Source organism: Ammospiza caudacuta, chromosome Z (genome assembly GCF_027887145.1).
Source record: "Ammospiza caudacuta isolate bAmmCau1 chromosome Z, bAmmCau1.pri, whole genome shotgun sequence".
NCBI lineage: Eukaryota > Metazoa > Chordata > Aves > Passeriformes > Passerellidae > Ammospiza > Ammospiza caudacuta.
Genome location: NC_080632.1, coordinates 35,703,506 through 35,721,863, shown reverse-complemented (window position 1 = coordinate 35,721,863; position 18,358 = coordinate 35,703,506). Strand labels below are relative to the sequence as shown.

At 38.2% G+C, this 18,358-nt stretch overlaps 1 protein-coding gene across 1 annotated transcript in view; it reads left to right on the top strand.

Moving 5' to 3' along the window:
* Window positions 1-11,140, top strand: part of SH3GL2 (SH3 domain containing GRB2 like 2, endophilin A1) — an 89,741-nt gene extending 78,601 nt beyond the window's left edge. Inside the window, exons 5-9 of the mRNA XM_058823312.1 lie at window positions 958-1,091; window positions 2,166-2,324; window positions 3,738-3,841; window positions 7,129-7,259; window positions 9,667-11,140. Coding sequence (XP_058679295.1) covers window positions 958-1,091; window positions 2,166-2,324; window positions 3,738-3,841; window positions 7,129-7,259; window positions 9,667-9,866 — 728 coding nt within the window. The 3' untranslated portion in view covers window positions 9,867-11,140. The remainder of the gene's footprint in view (window positions 1-957; window positions 1,092-2,165; window positions 2,325-3,737; window positions 3,842-7,128; window positions 7,260-9,666) is intronic.
* Window positions 11,141-18,358: the final 7,218 nt, after the last annotated feature.

Here is an 18,358-nt window from a genome sequence, read left to right as displayed (position 1 = left end):
GAACTAAATAATCTGCTTCCTGAAACTTGCTTTATATTCTGTGACAACTGCATTACCATGCAGCAGAATAGATACTACAATTATTTTCACATTCCTAACTAATAGCAACTATTATGACTATTTGTCATTCTTTGTCCCCATCTGGAAGGCTCTCTCATTTTGCAGTGCATTGCTGGCATCTGCTGCTTGGGAAACAAAGCTTCTGATTTCTCACATATTTTGGTTTTCAGACCCATCACATTCTTTGAAACTGGTTTTATTTTTTTTCTCCCTAACCTATACCTCAAACCAGGAGGTATGTTTGATCTTCTTGGTTTTTTTTTTATGGAGCAGAAGTAAAACACAGTGGTAGTTTTTGTGGCCCTCAAGTTAGTGTTGGAGGAAATGTCAAAGGGCAGTTAGAGTTATTGAAGTTTGTGATCTTCATACACCTACACTTGAGTGGTCTGTGTAGCAGACCTCTGAAGTGTAGTAGTACTATGAAGTCTATAGTCTCATCAAAAAACCTTTCATTAAAAAAAAATTTTGTGAAATTTGTAAGAATTCTTACATTTGGTACTGTCACCAGTCTTACTGATAGAAATGGGGAGACCTAGATTCGAATTAAGCTATTTTTTAATGCAGTGTGGTGATGATACCACCAAATAAATACAATTCTGTTCTAGCATATTTATTTCAACAGAGTGGGGAATGAACGGACAGTAAGGGATGTGGAGGAGCCTGTCTTGACACATCATAGAACCACAAATTCAGCTGTGTTATAAGGTGTGAACTCTGGTGGCTGCAGGAGTGTAAAATCTATGTTGCTCTTTCATGTAGTGCATCATCCTCTGTGTCTTTCCTAAATTTGAGACCGAAAATGAAATACTAACTGTAGTTGCCATGAAGTTTCCATGACTCAGTTTCATTCTACGATGATTTGAAATGAACTTATTTTGACTGAATCTTTTATTTCAGGACCAGCACTTGTTGATGTAGGAGAAGCTATGAAGGAGCTTTCTGAAGTCAAGGACTCTTTAGACATGGAAGTGAAGCAAAACTTCATTGATCCACTTCAGAATCTCCATGATAAAGATCTGAGAGAAATACAGGTATTGCCCTCAATGCAGCATTTTAATAATGCCAAGTGTGTGGACTGTCTATATGTTTAGAATTTTTGTTAGTTGTGTTGCTTAAAATGGGACATTCAGGTTTGAAAATGACCTGATTTTTGTCTCTTTTGGCTTGAATTTTGCTTTCAATCTGTATCTCTTGATGATGCATTAGAAAGGGAAAGATAAAAATTTGAACATTTTTTGGTGGCAAATTTTTCAGTCTTATGCAGGCAAGAGCACAGTACTCTAATCTTGTCATTTGAAAGCTCATTCCACAAAACAGATGTACCAATGTTCACATGCCATTTTCTAGTGTATGGCAAACATTTATCTGCATGAGTAGCTGCTCTTCTCAGCTCAGTAAGGCTTTCATATTGTTAAATGTATGTGGATGAAAGATATCTTGGACTGTTTGATATCATTTAGAAAATGGGTAGTTATAAATATTATAGTGCATGATAAATTGATTCTTCTGAGAGAACTTAAACACCTCAAGTAATCATGGTCATGCTGGTAGCATTAACTTCTGGCCAGTTGAACGTGGCAGCTGCTAAACAGAAGAACATGAACATTACGTCAGATAACAGTCTAGGAAATCTTCAGTATAAGATAGCATTAAGATAATGTAGTGATCTAGTAGAAATGATAAAAATAAATTCTGTGTTGATTTGTTTATGAATGCTGTTACACAGACAAAATTGTAATAAGTTGGGCTTTTAAAGTATTGTCTCCTGAACATCTAGTGAAAAAACAGTGTACAGGTAATTCTCATCAGAGTTAAAAAGCAAGAAACCTATGTATCTTTTATGGAGATGGCAATTGAAGTTGTCATTCTGTGTTGCCTGTTATTAGTCTTGGTCTGTCATTTAGGTTGCTGCTTCTTAAATGATATGTAAACCCACGTATTTCATTGTTCCATATTTCTCTCCTCTGGGAAGGGGTTAGTAGACAACAAACAACATATGTTTCCAAGTGTGCATGGACTATCTGCTTACAATGCAGTATCAGGAAAGTGCATCATGGGGAAGGTCCTTTATTGTCTGCTCGCATTTGTGTTTTTTGGTTTTTTAGCATCACCTGAAGAAAATGGAGGGTCGACGCCTGGATTTTGATTACAAGAAGAAAAGACAGGGCAAGCTCCCTGATGAAGAACTTCGTCAAGCTCTGGAGAAATTTGATGAATCAAAAGAAATTGCTGAGTCAAGCATGTTTAACCTTCTGGAGATGGATGTGAGATAACCCTTGTTAATCTTTGACCAGAGTCTTAGAAAGATAGTCCAACTTTTCTCCCTGTTGGACACAGGGAAAGGCTCAGAACCTATAGTAATGGTCAGCATGTTTTTGAAGGAACAATTTTTTAGGTATTCTATAGGTAACTGAGCTAGAGTATGATAGTCCTCTGTAGCATCATTGTGCTTCCTAAATGCAAAGCATTACTTACAAAACAGGAGTATCTTTCTTCTTAGAATTATGTAAATATAACTATTTATGTTTACTTGTGATTGTAGGGTTGGGACCAAGGCTTTTGCTCAAGTGTGTGGGCTGATGAGAGGACTGTAAAGATCAGAAATTATGAACTCATAACCCAATGGTCTCTGCTGTAATCAGATGCAATAGTGAATAGAAAACCCAAAGCCACTGTAACTGTTCATATCTGACTCTGCAGAATATGTTTTGCTTATATATTGGTTCAGATTGAGCATTTTCTAGGTTTATCTAATGTTTTATTTATAATTAATGTTGAAATTGTTAAATTTAGCAAGAAAAAACATCTCTATAACATGTCAGCTGGGGTCTGTCTCACAGAATATGTAGTAAAAGGAAATTAATTTTATGTATTTCTGTTGATGTGAATTATTTGATTTATTTTAAGTTCACACCTATTCTAACTCCTCATTTTGTTACCAGATTGCTGTAGAGAAGCTATAACAAACCTGAAAATATTTGCATCTAGAAGTTAATATTTCCATAGGAATTAAATATAACTACACTGAAAGGAAGGAAATATAACTTGCTTGTAGTTTTAATCTTTGTAGTAACGTCCATACCCATGTGTGCAAATAGTGCTGACAAACATTCCCATTACCATTGTGGCATTGTGCACTATGAAAACCACAAGCAATTGCACTGCCCACAAAGTGGGGATCTGGGTGTGTTTTCCCTTATGAAGTGGAATGCTCTCTGCCCTCAGTGCAATTATTCTGCATCCCAGAGTCTGTAGAAACTCTCTGTTTTGGTCTGCTTCACAGGTCAGAATACAATAGAAGCATGACCACCGTCCCTGTGGTTCTGTACCCTTCAAAGGCAGGGAGGGAGAAGGTGTATTATACTCTCATTACAGTCTCATTTTTACTTTCATATTGTTTGCTGACTGTGGTAGGTCTGTAGGCTGCTGTTCATGCAAGTCAGCCATGGAGAGATGATCAGCAGAGAAGAGTTGCAGTTACCATTCCAGATCAGGTCATAATCAGATGTGGTAATGAATAAAGACTAATATGTAAATATTTACTGCTAAATGCAAAGATGAATCAAGACTTTAGAGAGATAAGTTGAACTACCTTTGCAGTGGACAGTGTCTTTATTCTCTATTGCCTGAGCTTTTAGTATTCACCTAAGATCTGATGTTTCAATGTCAATCTTCAGATTGAACAAGTGAGCCAGCTTTCCGCTCTTGTGCAAGCCCAGCTGGAGTACCACAAGCAGGCCACACAGATCCTACAGCGAGTTACTTCTAAACTGGAAGATAGGTAATGCACTTTTTGTAAGTTTCTTGAATAGTTTGTTTGTTTTACAGAGGTAGAAAACCTATGACTAGAATGCAATGTTGTTATCCTTCTCAACTGGTACTTGCTCTTTAATGAAATCAATGACTGTTTCATTAGATGATTGCAAGCTGATATTCAAATGTTTTGGAGATGCATCTACTTCTGAGTTCAGGAAAGCACCTCAGCTCAGTAAAGCTATCAAACATGAGTTAACTGAAAGTTTTTATAAATATTGAACTCAATGACACTCACAACTTTGGATTCCTTACGGTTTGTGCATGTATTCGCAAAGTGTGCTGATTCTGAAAGAAGATGTTAAAAATTGGTTTTGCAGAAGAGTATCTTGTTGCATTCTTATCTACCTGAAGGTCTTCCTGAACCAGTAGTGAGATCCTCATTATTAACAACTGTATTAAATATTCTTCCTATCATCAGATCAAACTTGATACAGCACTTGAGCAATCTGTTCCATCCCCATTTGTATAACTGCATATGCTATCAGAATTCCTACAACATCATTTTTAAGAGTCTCATCATTTTTACTTTAGAATTTTTGTTTCCATCAAAACAACTTTATTAGCTTCTCACACACACATCCTTCTTAAAAGAAATTTAACATTCAGGGAAGTTTTCTCTACTAATATGGTTCTGGCAGACTCCTAGAAAAAGCTGGATATAATTCCCAAGAGGAGATAATGTTCACGTACTCTGCAAAGGCAGCTGTTTTCTGATGTCATTAGTATAGATCAAGTTGCTAATACTGCCGGGTCTATCAGTATTCATTTTCTCAGAGCATGCATCCTGAAAACCTCATTCACTTCTGAGTCTTAAAGTCTTTGTGACTAGGAGCAGCACTTGTTTTGGTGGGTAGGCTGTCATGCTGCCTGTTCATGGATACAGTTTGCAGTGCTGTCTAAACAGCTAACAGAACAATTTTTAGCACTTGCAAAAGAGAACTGCAATTCACTTTCTTTATAGAAGCATTAAAAATTCCTCAGGGACAGGTGTTTTATCTGGTAGTCCATACATTATGCCATTAACTGAATGTAACTGTATTGTAGACCTGCCATATATGTCTACAATAGATTTCTCTTCCTGTACCAATTCAGGCGATCCTTTGCCATTTTAAAATTTCTGCTAACTGGTCAGTACTAAGTTTCAGCTGTGAATGATTTTATCTTTGCGAGGACCTCTCATCAGAATGTTATGGTAATTCAGTTGAACTAAACATTTTGCATCCCTAATTGTAAAGAGGCTGCTGGCTAAATCATACTTTGTCCATACCTCTGGACACAAATTGAGCACTGTGATGTGTCACTATCCAAACTACTAGTCTTTCCCTGCTGGTGATAGGCAGGTAGCAGCTAATGCATAACCCCTGGAGTTTGGTTGTGGGTTTTTGTTTTGTTTTGTTTTGACTATACAGGCCAGAAAATAAATCATTATTTACTTTTAAGCTGAGCAAATTTGTTGCTGTTCACTGTCAGTGATGTGTACAGCACATACTGCCCATTTTCTGGGTACTCTTTGAAAGAGTGAATGGAACCTGTTTATGCTGGCTCCCAGCATGGACAATGTCTTATAAATACCAAGACTGTCATGTGCAAAAGAGTCACAAAAGAATGTTTTTAAAGTATGAGATAGACTGCAAAAACTATGAAAAATTTAAAAATGCACTTATCTTCTATTTTTTCTTGGCCATTTAGATTGGACTTCAAGATTTCCTTCAGGAAGTACAAGTGAAAGAATTTCATTTATTTTCTACACATTAGTAGGAAGGCATAAATGTCCTTAAAATGCCATGATTCCAGGAACTGGGAAATATTAGGAGCTTGGCAAACATTGGGAAATTTTCAGTAAGATTAATAAAAACTAGAAGGCCAGCAAAGACTATTTAAAACTCTCTTTTTCACCAAGTGTAATGAGGATGCATTTTTCCCAACACAGTATCATGACAGAGGAGCTGGGAAGCAGGAATGGTCTCCTTGGAGGTATTTATTTTCTTAAGAAACATGGCTCATGCTGAGCTTCTGGATAATTTTTAGCAAATCACTAGAACTGTCACCTTATAGTTCATAATGTGAAAAAAAATGGTGTTTCATGAAAGCATTAAGTGTAACAGAACTAGTTTAAGTATTTCTTAAAAATTTTACTGTCGTGAATTTTGCTAATGAGTGAAACAAAGCAAAGGCTTTTTATTTATTTTGACCACTTCAATTATTTAAGTGGAGTTTTTGTTGTTTGGTTGGTTTTTTTGGGGAGGGGTGGTTTTTTTGTTTGGTTGGTTTTTTGTTTGTTTTTTTTTTGTGGTGGTTTTTTGGTTGGTTTGGTTTTTGTTTTTTTTTGCTTATGGGTTTGGTTTTTTAATGTGAAAGAAAAGCACTCTCTAGGAACTGACTAACATTGGTATTTTGAATGGTGAGGAAAACCTTGTTATAGGGATCAAAAGTCAGTTAGTTAGATGAAGATCTTTGCAATAGATAAATCAAAATGTGCTACCAGCAGCAAATCTAAGGCAGATATAGAAAATGTTAGAAAAATCAACTTGTCTTGTAAGTACTTATGAAGTGTTCTTTCATATGTGGAATTAGAAATACATGTGGTAGTTGTTCTGCATAAGCTGCTCTGATTCTGTTCATCCCTTTCCTGGATTTTACCCTGGAATCTATAAGTAGACCCTCTCCTAGAAACTCTAGATTTCTCAATTAGAAGAAATAGTTGAAATTAACGATAAATAAATGGTTATTTTGAGAGCAGGGAAGAGTGGACTTTTGTCGCTTTGTGAAACAAGTATGCCAAACTGCAAATTAACCAAGTCTGCAGCTGAAGTCAGTACATTCCCACAGAGTCTTCTTACAAAATGACAAGAGTTGGCATCAGTCAACTGAATAAATAATGCTTGCAATGATTAGAAACAAAAAGTCATGCTAAAAATGGGGACAGGGATGTTTGTCTAGCCCTTCTCTAAGCATTGATAGTCATGTAATAAGTTTTTCTTTGTTATGAGCACTTTGTTTTTGTTATGCAAGAGGAAGATAGACAAATTGCTAGGTTTCTAAAAGGAATGAAGAATTAACAACTTCACGGCACAGTCACATTGGCTGGTTTTGGTAATTTAAACTACTGTTGTAAACAAAAAAACCCACTCCAAATGACTCAACTTGTTTACTACAGATAAGAATTTCAGCCTTGGAAATAAAGGTATTTGGTGCATCTTGTCTGCTAACAAGATATTAACTGTTGACATTTAACCTTGATTGTTTTGGCAGAATAAAAGAGGCATCATCTCAGCCCAGGCGAGAGTACCAACCCAAACCCCGTATGAGCCTGGATTTCTCGACTGGTGACAATACACAGCACAATGGAGGGATATCCCATGCCACCACACCCAAACCATCAGGTAATGGCAGAGCTTTGTGTCCATGCAGAAGTTGCATGCTTTGTTCTGGAGATTAGGTTTTCCATGAGGGAAAATGAGAATGGGGGTAGTATATAGAGGAGAGATGTTTGAACTGTTGTTTCTTTGGGAAGTGTTCATATCCTCAGGCAGGAGAAAAGAGATAGATTATCCACTGCTTTAAATGTGTCGTTTGGTCAAAAATTTATTTTGTCCTAGAAGATTACCCTGAAATACAGATCTTTACAAAATAGGCATCTAGAAAACCAAAATAACAACTGAAAATTTTCCGCAACAATGCAGAAACCTAAAGCCAGCTGGACCTCCATAACCATATCCTGCTTTTTAAAATCAGGTATTATAACACAAAGAAACTGAAAGTAAAAATAACTGAAAAGAAAAACTATGCTATATGAGCTATTTGCTTTGTCCAAGTAGGAGCAGCACAAGCAAGATTAACCATTAGTATGAGTGTACATAATTACTATCTTAAAGAATGGTTTATTTAATACCAGCCATACCACAGAAGTCCTATTTTTTGTTTCTTACACAGTAATGATCTGTTATCCCATGGTGCAGTGAGGACTGGCCTCTGTCCAGACCCTGATTTTTGTTATTCCAGTTTACCTCAGTGACAACTGCTATCACATTCCACCTTGCAAGAGTAGGTGTTTTTCACTAGATCTTTAGTCAGGATTTCCTTTCTTTCCATCACATCCTGATGAGAATATTTGATTTTCTCCCACATATAGACAGAAAGAAAATAGATCTCTATCTCTGACAACTTGAAATAATCTTACACAGCCTTGCAAACTCCTAACAATCTGTGGACACTGTGCTAACAAGGAGAAGGATATAATAGAGATTCCTTGTGCATGAGTGTGGCTTGAGTCTTGCATGCTAGAGTTCTCCTCATTCCACCCGTAATTTTCCTCTTTACTTCTTTTTCATAGTCTCATGAACACTTGTCTGTGCTAAGCCAGAGCAGACTGATGTTCATGTATCTCTCCAGCATTTATATTTCCCTCTTCAAAAGTTAGTATTTAACAGTTTCTTCAGTAGGGCTTTGGTTTGGAAGTGTATATTGGTTTCAGAGGTACACCTTCTTTGAAAATTCTTGAATATATGTTTAGAGTGATTAATTTAAAGCTTTTATTTGCTATTTCTTCTAAATTTCAGCTGGTAGCAATGAGGATACCAAACACGCTTACTGTAAGGCTTGTTGATGTCAGCACAGTAGTCTTCATGATAAAGAAACCAAAATACACTCTGAGCATTATGTAAAGAAAAGAAAATAAGATTTCACTGTAGAATTTAGTAAATTAAGTCTGGTATTTGAAAAACTTGCTCTATTCAGATCCATAGAAATGGAAAATTTTTGGTATAAAATAACTCAAGCATGAGCCTTCTAACCAGAGTGAGCGTTCAAAACAAATATGCAGAATGTTTTAATCTGAAATTTACTAATCTTAAAGCCAGTATTCATGAAAAATAGAATATATATTCTTAGAACTATCATTATAGCGAAGTGGCATGTGTTGATTCATTTAGGCCGCTGAAAGTGCATGAACTTTTACTATGGAAATTCAGGTGGGGATATGATTTCTTACAAATTAGTGCTGCTAAATCTTAAGTATTTTGACCAATAACAATTTTGGATCTGGTAGGCTTGAAGCTATAGAGACTTCAGGGGGAGGGAAGAGGGAGTATATTTGTTAATTTCTTATAACATGTGAAAGTCCAATCAAATTAATGACTTATAATGACATCCATTAGCTATCCTAAAGAGTTTATGGTTAGATGTTCTTGAATTAGCATATTAGAAAGCTCTCAGTTTCAATCTTTTTCTGAATCTATCCTGATGGCCCTGCAATAAAGTGTTTTGTGGGAATGGAGAATAAAAATCTTTGGAAGTGTGATACTAAAATTAAGAGGATTAGCAGCAGTGGTATAGCTGTACCAGTGAAATTTCCAAATAAAGGTTAAACACACAGTTATATCTTCACTGTCATTTTAAGCTACCACTTACACTGCTTACCTGACGTAAATAGACAAAACATCTCTTTGCCAGCTGGAAATATGTTAAAGCTTTTCCCTAATTTTTTGTGTTTTATTAACAAATAAAAGTTGGATTCCAAATTGATCATGGTCTGGGCTTGACTATAGCTTGATTTTTTTGGGATTCTCAGTCTTCTACCAGCAGGCACTTAGACTAACTGAAGGCTGTCAGAAGCTAATAATTGTCTTCTAACAAAGAGTGGCAGTCCAAATATAGGTATTATCGAAGAACTGTCATCAGAATATTAGTGAGAACAGAAACAGCAAAATCTGTCACAGGTACAGTAGTAAAATGGGTACTCTTAAGTGTTGAGATTTTTAAGCATGTTGTTTCTGTGTTCCTTCTCCTTAGGTGCTCACATGGATCAGCCATGCTGCCGAGCTCTGTATGACTTCGAACCAGAGAATGAAGGGGAGCTGGGATTTAAAGAGGGTGATATTATTACCCTCACTAACCAGATTGATGAAAACTGGTATGAGGGGATGCTTCATGGCCAGTCAGGTTTCTTCCCCATCAATTATGTCGATATTCTAGTTCCATTACCCAATTAGGAATGCTGATCTACCACCTCTAAACACAGATAGCTGTGTCAGTACCACTGCTTTCAAAATGCTGCTTCTTACACCTTACAAGTGCAAACTGCAGTGGTTAGAGTTACCGATTCCTAATGAGCATCTTTGGTTTACGTGTTGTCATACTATGTGGTGGTGATGCGTTGTATCTTCTGAGCCAGCATAGCGTGGATTAGTTTATTGACTGTGCTGGCCTGGTAGTAACCAGAGCCATTAGTAAGATGAAATGGGGAAGATGATGGCAAGCAAAGCAGGTAATTCATAGTGAAGTAGCAGGAAATGAAGGTGGTGTTGGGAAGATAATGCCTATCACCACTGTATTACTTTTTCAGTCTTAGTTCTCTGTTAAAAGAGGGAAAAGTTCTTGCCATTCCATCTTTCCCTTCCTAATGATACAGTTCACACAGGTCTAACATTGACTAACCAGAATTGTATCTTCCAACCAAACTGGCTGGCTGTTCCCACAGAGAGAGCATAAGTGTAGATCCTCTGGTTTCTCAGAAAGTGAAGCACTGTACTGTGTGTCCTGCTGCTCTCTGTTAAGTTTTATATTCTTAATTATCGTTAAAAGGCCTATTTCCCTCCAGAGGTAAACTGTAAGCTATCAAATGGGGATTCCTGTAGTAGAAATGTTGGACCACAAACCACCTGAATTTGCCCTTCAGGAACTTTTAGCATGCTCACCAAAATGCCAGTAAATGGGCAAGATGGGGAATAAAACTGGCATTTATTTAATGTTTCTTGTCAAGTCTTGGCACAAAACCTTGCTGCTTAAGCACCAGATATCCTTTGTAAACTCATTCACTGAGGAATACAGTAACCAACCAAACACAACCCTCATTTCATTTGTTTCTGTCTGCCATGTGTTCTTTGAACATCATTTGTGCATACTCTCTCCTCAATGAGGACAAAATAAAACATGTTATTTTTCTGTTGAGCAATTGAAGACATGTGGCTGTATATATAAAAACATTTCCCATCTGTTTAGTTGGTTCTCCTGTGTTCCTCCTTCCTGCACTTGGTGTGTACAGTGCTGTGCCTAGCTTCTTGGCATTCTTTTGGTAACAGTTGCAGAAGTTCTGTTAGTTTAGTTATCCAGAGTTCTATTTATCTAAATTGTACAGACTCTATCAGAGGTTTAATGTGCTGCTTCGAATGTGCCACTTCAGTACTGGATGATGTGAAATGAAGACAATTCCCTACTGCTTAATGTTTAAACTATATAATGGAAAGTATTGTTATTTCAAATAAATGCTGAGAGAATAACTAGAATGATGTTGTTGTGGATTATTGCTTTGTTGCTTTAAAATCTACTGTGATAATTTCAGCTAACAAGAATTTTATTTTAGATGTATTTCTCATTTCCTGCAAATGTGAAAAATCTTTCCTTTTTTTGGCATTATCATTTTACTTCAGTCAAATAAATCTCATACATACAATGGCCTTTATAAGCAGGATGAACCTAACAGTGACCACATTAAATTAGTTTCTCAATGACTAGCATGCAGTCTTGTAGATACAAGTTATTGCTTATTTTGCCTGGCACCCACAATGCTAATGAAGCTTAAAGAACTTGGTAACTTATAATTTATTTATGGTTTAAGTAAAAACAGAGGTATTGTTACAAGCAAGGCAAACTTGACTTGGAGAAAACTAATTTAAACCAATTCAAGTATTTTTGTGCAGTGAGAACAAAAAGACTCACTTTTGCTAGCCCAGTTCCCAAGTTCAGACTCACTCCTGACTCTCCCCACCAGCTGCTCACTGGCATGGGTACTTGTAGGTATACAGAATGTCCATAAAAGCTCCACTCTGCTGCTTCTCCCTCCTCATTTTTTCCCCCTTCTCAGTGGTGAGTCAAGGATGGGACTCATTGTGAATATCTACTAGCATTTCACGGACTGTCTGCACCTCATTGTTCTTCAGCCTTGGTGTCCCTCTGCTAAGAGTGTTTTTCACTCTTGTTTTCCCCCTCTTCTGCACTCTGCCATATGATCACGTCCCAGTGCATGTGGACAGAGACTGACAGAGTAGCAGAGTCTTTTAGAGGTGGCACCTCATTCAAGGCTCAGTTCAAGGTCAGGCTGGACGGGGGTCTGAGCAAACACATGCAATTGAAGATGCACATTGCAGGGGTCTTGGGCTAGGTGACATTTTGCAGTCCCTTCCAACCCAAACTACTAAAAAAATATAGATACAGATAAAATTCCTCTAACTTTTTGTTACAGTTCAGTCCTAAATCCTATGGCTGGCCTCTAAGGAAGTTTCTGCCAGTGATTGGAAGAAATCTGTTTCAAATTCAATGGACATGAAGCTTTTTTACAATTGCATTAATGGTGCCATACTACAGTTACTGATAGTTAGTATTACTATAAACAGTTACAGAATTAATAACTATGTTAGTTACCAGCAGTCACAAGTATTGCACTGTCATACCTCTGTTTTGACACATTAAAATTCTGTAGCATTTCTGGAGAGTATGCTACCACAGGGCAACAACCTCAGAGATAAATTTACATGATTTAGAGCAAAAGGGTGGTTGGCGTGCAGTGCTGCCCCACCCTGCTGAGGGGCCCTGATTTTTAGGTGTAGGGAATGGTAATGTCTTTCAACAAATGGGACCAGAAGGATTGTACAAAATAGTCATCATGATGACATGGGCCTAGTCTTGACATGTTGCAGAATTCTTGGCTCTATTGTGTTGCTCTGTTCTGCGTCTCCTGCAGGTAATACCTAAATAATGCTTTATTCCTGAGGTGGTAGGATCAAAATCTGACTTGGCTAAGAGAGGAATTACCAGGGTTGACAAAAGTTTTTATTTAAACATTCAGTACTAGGATAAAGAGAGTGATCCAGAAAAAAGCAGGAGGATGTTTGCTTTTGCACAACAGGTAGTTTAAAGCTTTGACTGTGGAGCTTTGTGACTCCTTCATTCTAGAATCACATAAGATATGATGATGATGGATGAAATATTTTTTCTCTGGGAGGCTTACAGCTCCTGTCATCCTGCTTCCCAAGGTGTATGTTTTCAGAAATATTGTAAGAATATGACATGGGTTCCTAGTTACCAAACTTGGCTACAGAACTGCTTGTCACAGAGGAAATTAGGAAGCCTGCCAGCACTGAGATATCAACTGCCAGATATAGCTAAATGTTTTAGGTTTGATGTTGGTTTCTTTTTTTTCTGTTGAATTGAACTGTAAGGTTACTAGCCATCTTTATTTATTGCAGGGTGAATCTTTGTGAAAAACATAGCAAAATACCCCAACAGTTCCCTGAACAGTTCTCCATCCAAATAAAGAAGCGATTGAAAATGTGGGGTTTTTCTTTTTTTAAAATAGCCTCTTCCCTCCAGAAAGAAAGAAGATGGGAGTCACATCCGGAATTTTGTATTCAAATCTGGCTTACAGACAATTCTCCCTTTGAAGATAGTCATACTGCTTTTCCCACATGAACAACTCTGACAAGACTTAAAATCTGCTATGAGGACTTCTTTTTTAGTTTCCCACTTGTAGGTCTTGCAAATCTTTAGGCCACTTGTACGCTCATAGTTCGGTTTCAGAAGTATCCCAAGCTTCTCATCTCCCAAGGATCAGGTACGTGTAGATCAGTGGAAATGGTTCTTCCCAGCACAGGAGCAGGCTGACTTTGTGATAAGTAAATCATACAATGAATTTGGGTGTGTAATTGGATAGCACTGTTTAAAAGCAAGTACACTCTATAGATATGTTTATTTTTTTGCAAAGCACAGTAGATTGTCTTAGACTTAAGCTCAGAATGTCTAGAATGTTCTGTAATTATTATTTTATAATTTCTGAACTTTTAGCACTCTGGTAGTTGAAGCACAGACTTGGTGAAATTTCCAGAAGGCTTTTCTGTCTTTCCTTGCCATTTGATCTAACGTGTTACAGAAGATGGGAACAGATTTGTCATACATATTCTTGCTGTGCACTGTTAATGTACAGAAAATTTCTAAGCTGGTTATCTTTGTTAGTATTTCCTCAGAGATGCAGCACAGTGGAGCAGTCAAAGAAACAGCAACTTCTGCTATGCCTTCCTAGAGCTGCTGGCTCTTGAAAGCTCTGATTGCTCTGGGACACACAGAAAACATCTCCCTTTCAGGTGCCTCTAGGGCAAACAGCGGACAAACTGACAAACTGAAGTCCTTGTAGTGAGAGCTTTCTCCTGGCCCACAGCTCATTTGGTGGGGTAGTGGCAGCCAGCCTCATGCTTCTTGTTCTCCCTTCTACTGTGCTTAGGGTTTGTGTCTTTCACTTTCTCTCTGCCTGTGGTAAAACATGGAATTGAAGCGCTAACAATGCAGGGAAAGATAAAGGGGCTCAAGCTCATCTGTCTCACTGTCATGATCCTCTCATACAAGTGGGGGTCACGATGGTTCACTAACTGATCTCAGAATGCAAAAACAACGCAGAGGGGATTTCAATATTAATCAAAACAAATGCACCTTTATTGAGTGCCCACAGCAAATGGGATAGAAGGATTAAAAAGGAGATGAAGGACAGAGAAAAAGAAGGGAAAGGTATAGCTACCAATGGAGAGACTAAATCCTCGTGGTCCAGCCAATAGATCTGCCTTGTCATGTCAGGGAGAGTCTCAGAATCTTTGGATAACTCAGGGGTCTTTTATAGTTCTCTGCTGAGAGGGGAAGAAATACAGGACAATGGAGAATAAGTCCTTTGAGAACAAGTACAGACAGCCCAGTTCGGGACCCATTGTTTCATGACTGGTTTCTATGGGAAATCAGTCTTGGTCCAGTCAACACATCTGCAGGCAAGACTTGGCAGGCACCCCGCCTCAGTCAGCCCAGCACCCCTGTGTTAGAACTTTAACACAGTCTCAGTCCTTGTTGGGGGCAGGGGGGGTAAATTCAATCTCCATCACTGACGACGGTCATGAGACAGATGAAGAAGTTTCCCTGGGAGATCACCTCGGAAAGTTAGACTTTCTCTAAAGCAGGCGGCATCTGGCCAGGAGGTGGGGAAATCCATGGGTTATTCTGATGAGTGGGGACCATGCAGCAGGAGGTGTAAGGCCACGGTGACACAGCAAGCACACCTGCAAACAATCACTTGGCAAGCGTCCACCCCTGCCAGGCCAGGACTCCAGGCACAGTCCTCAGAGTCCTGGTCTCTGCCTTTGCAACAGCTGTGAGGCAAATGAGGGAGATTTCGGACCGTCTCTTACACTCACCTCATCTGTTAATGGAGAGGCTCCAGGAGAGGCTGGACCTCTCTCTGGTAAGATTTGCTTTAGCAGCACCTGCAGATACAACTGTTACTTATTCATGTCACTGTCTGAAACTGGAGGATTCAACAATTTATCCAACCACCATCAACAGTGCTTATCTAGGGACTTTCCTGTCCCTCAGCAGTCACTGAGGGACACATCCTGGGACATGTCCTGTGCTCAGAGCTTCACATGGGCAGCAAGATCCTTCAGTGGGCACTAGCTGTAATGCACATCACCAAGACAGCTGTTTTAGTAGAATTTCTAATGAACATATATAAGTTACAGGTGCAGTTTTCCCAATTTAGTATTTTTCTCTTTAAGAGAGGTAGAATTTACTTTGTTTCTGTTGGAAATAGTAAAATCATCGCATTGTAAAAGCTGGTATCTGCTATGCATTATGATTCTGTGTTACAGACTGTTACAGCTATAATGGCTGTCTGTCTGAAGTATTTGAGGGGTACTGAGGCATCTAATGGTGTATGTGACAATACACAACTTGCATAATTGCACCAAGCTGACTGCAGAAGAAGAACTCCACAAATACCTCGGCAAATTTTCAAACATTTAACATGCATTTAAAGTACCTGTGTTTAAAGTTTGGTTCCTGGAATTGCCCATTGAGTTTTTACTGAGCTGAGTTGCCATCACAGGTTTTGTTGTAAGGTTCCTCAAGTATTTGCATTTATTATTCAGAAGCAATGAAAACTTGTCAAAACTCATCTGTGACCTGACCCTTTACAATTGATAAGCTAGATAATCCTCTGCCAATTCTGCAAGTAAAACTCAGTGCAGTATGCACTTAAATTTTCTTGACTTATGTTGAGATCTATCAGGTGATTTGATCTTCAATACATCTAAAATGTTGAGCCAAAATTGGAGCACTTAATCTAACTGGACAGTCCCACTCAAACATTTCATATCTGCACCTGCCTGGATCTTCCACAGAACACAGTAGGAAGAACCCAGAAGGTCCTGGGTAGGAATGTAAGAGGTACCATATGCCTGAAGCTTTCACCCATGTATTGGGTTACAAGGCCTTCTTAGCTGTAGAAGAGGGTGAAAGGAAGTTCAAGCTGCTAGTAGGAAATTCCACCAGAACCATCCTCTCTTACTGCTGAATTTTCAGGTAATACTGGAAATGAATACTTCCTAAATCGCAAGGGAACGGCAGAATAAGAAAAAGAGGGAGGCATTTTATTTCTTTTCTGTTCTTCTAGATAAAGCATGTGTATTCCTGGAATTTCTCTGATTTTAGCCTGGAAGTGAAACATGATCAGAGTTGAACCTAGAACAAATACTGCACAAAGAGAAAAAATAGCCATAAATGGAAAACCTTGCAAGCATAATTTAATTCTTAAGCTTGAGAAAAAAGGTGGCTTCTCGCAGTCCTTTTGCATTAGGCAGCAAATAGCTTGTAAGCAGCTCCAGTTACTGTAATGCAAATTTGAGCCATGAGGGAAAGATACAGCATGACAACAGCATCAGTCATGATGTCTAGAGGAAGCTGCAGATGCATTGGCTTCATCAATCCTACAGTGATCATCTGATCTAATGTTGCACCCAGTTCCTCTGTGGGGTATAGGGAAGAGTGGTGCTAAGGCAGCAGATCAGTTTGTGCAACTCCTATAATCAGGTGGTTTAAAGTGTCATCTTCCAGAAGCAGAACAAACTACAGATTTAAAGTAAGTAGAAAGAAGCTGGCATGTTTATGCCATCATTTTAACACTTCTGATCAAGAGGATAAAAAGCCTGGGGCACCACAATGTCCAAATGACAGAGCAGAACTGATATCCTGGCTATGTATAAATCTGAAATAGCTGTTAAAAATGAGTAAGCTTCCACAGACAGGACATTATAGATCATTTCACCACATCCTCACCATTCCTTCTCCCAGAAACTGCTCCTTGCATTCACTTTGGAGCATCATGAAGTTATTCTCTGCTTTGAGCTGGAAGACTAGCAGCAGGTCATGGGGCTCCCAAAATCAGAAGGTCACATTCTACCTGATCAGTTTTAGGTTCTAGGATGGAACTCAGCATAGATTTGATTTCCCATGCTGATAGAAAATTGTTTCCTGGGTAATGCATTTAGATTTAATCCTCCAGCTATGCAATAGGGATGATAATAATTCCATATTTCACAGAGTGGTTGAGGATAGACATAAATGTGCATAAAACTCTCAGAGTTTTCACTGTGGAGATGAGAAAAAAAATAAAAATCTGTTGTTTACTTTGTAAAACTATGGTATTAATCCAGCCAAAACAAAATTTCTGCTTTTATTGAAGGCCAGATATTTTTCTTTTGATAGCTTAAGAATATTTACAAAGCATTAATACTCTAAACTTCGGCTGAGAGTCTGAAAACAGAATTAAGCTGAAGGGGTCTTCCACTGAATTGTGGGATTGTGTTTGGCAAAAAGAAAAATTATTAATGCACTGCAATTTCATAGTTATCTGGAGGTCAAAATATTAACACTTCACTAGACTGTGCAGCTAAATGGTGAGGTGCTTGCCACACCTTCATGTCCAAGGGCATGTCAAGTAATACCGCAACAAGTGTTGGTGCTTCTATTTCTATTCTGATTCTCAGCTTGGAAAAGTAATAAATAATGCCAAACTTACACATTTTTCATTTCTTGATAACTAAAGGAACTTTATGCAACTCCAAAATTCTCTGTAACCCAAAAAAACCTCTCATTTCCTGCTTCTCTGCAATACTGAAGTATGAGGAGCAGTATCAAGAAACAAGTCTGCTTATCTGGCTTTTATACACACTTTGAGAGATACTAATACTAATAATAATATTAATCCTAAAACCCTGGTAGAAACTGGAATCACAGATACATGCTAAAATCTTCCTCCCCATGTCAGACACTGGATTCTGATGGTCAGCAATCAGCAGATGCCACGTTGGAGCAAATGTTTCCATTTTGCACAAGAAGCTTCTCACTTGATATCTGAGGCATCTGTTTACTTGGTGTTTGTCTCCCTTTTGATAGTGTGCTACTGTCAATCTTTTTCTAAGCTCAACACAGGCCAGTAGCCCATTTTTGTTACAGCTCCTGTGGGAAACTAGAACAGGGAAAGATCGTGCAGAAACAGAAATTTCACAGTTCTTGCTGAACTTGTAGGCTTTCATGAGATGTAGAAAACTTAAAAGAACATTCTTGTTTTCTATTTTCATAAAATGCTGGAAAGCATTTTGTCAACTGATGATGCACA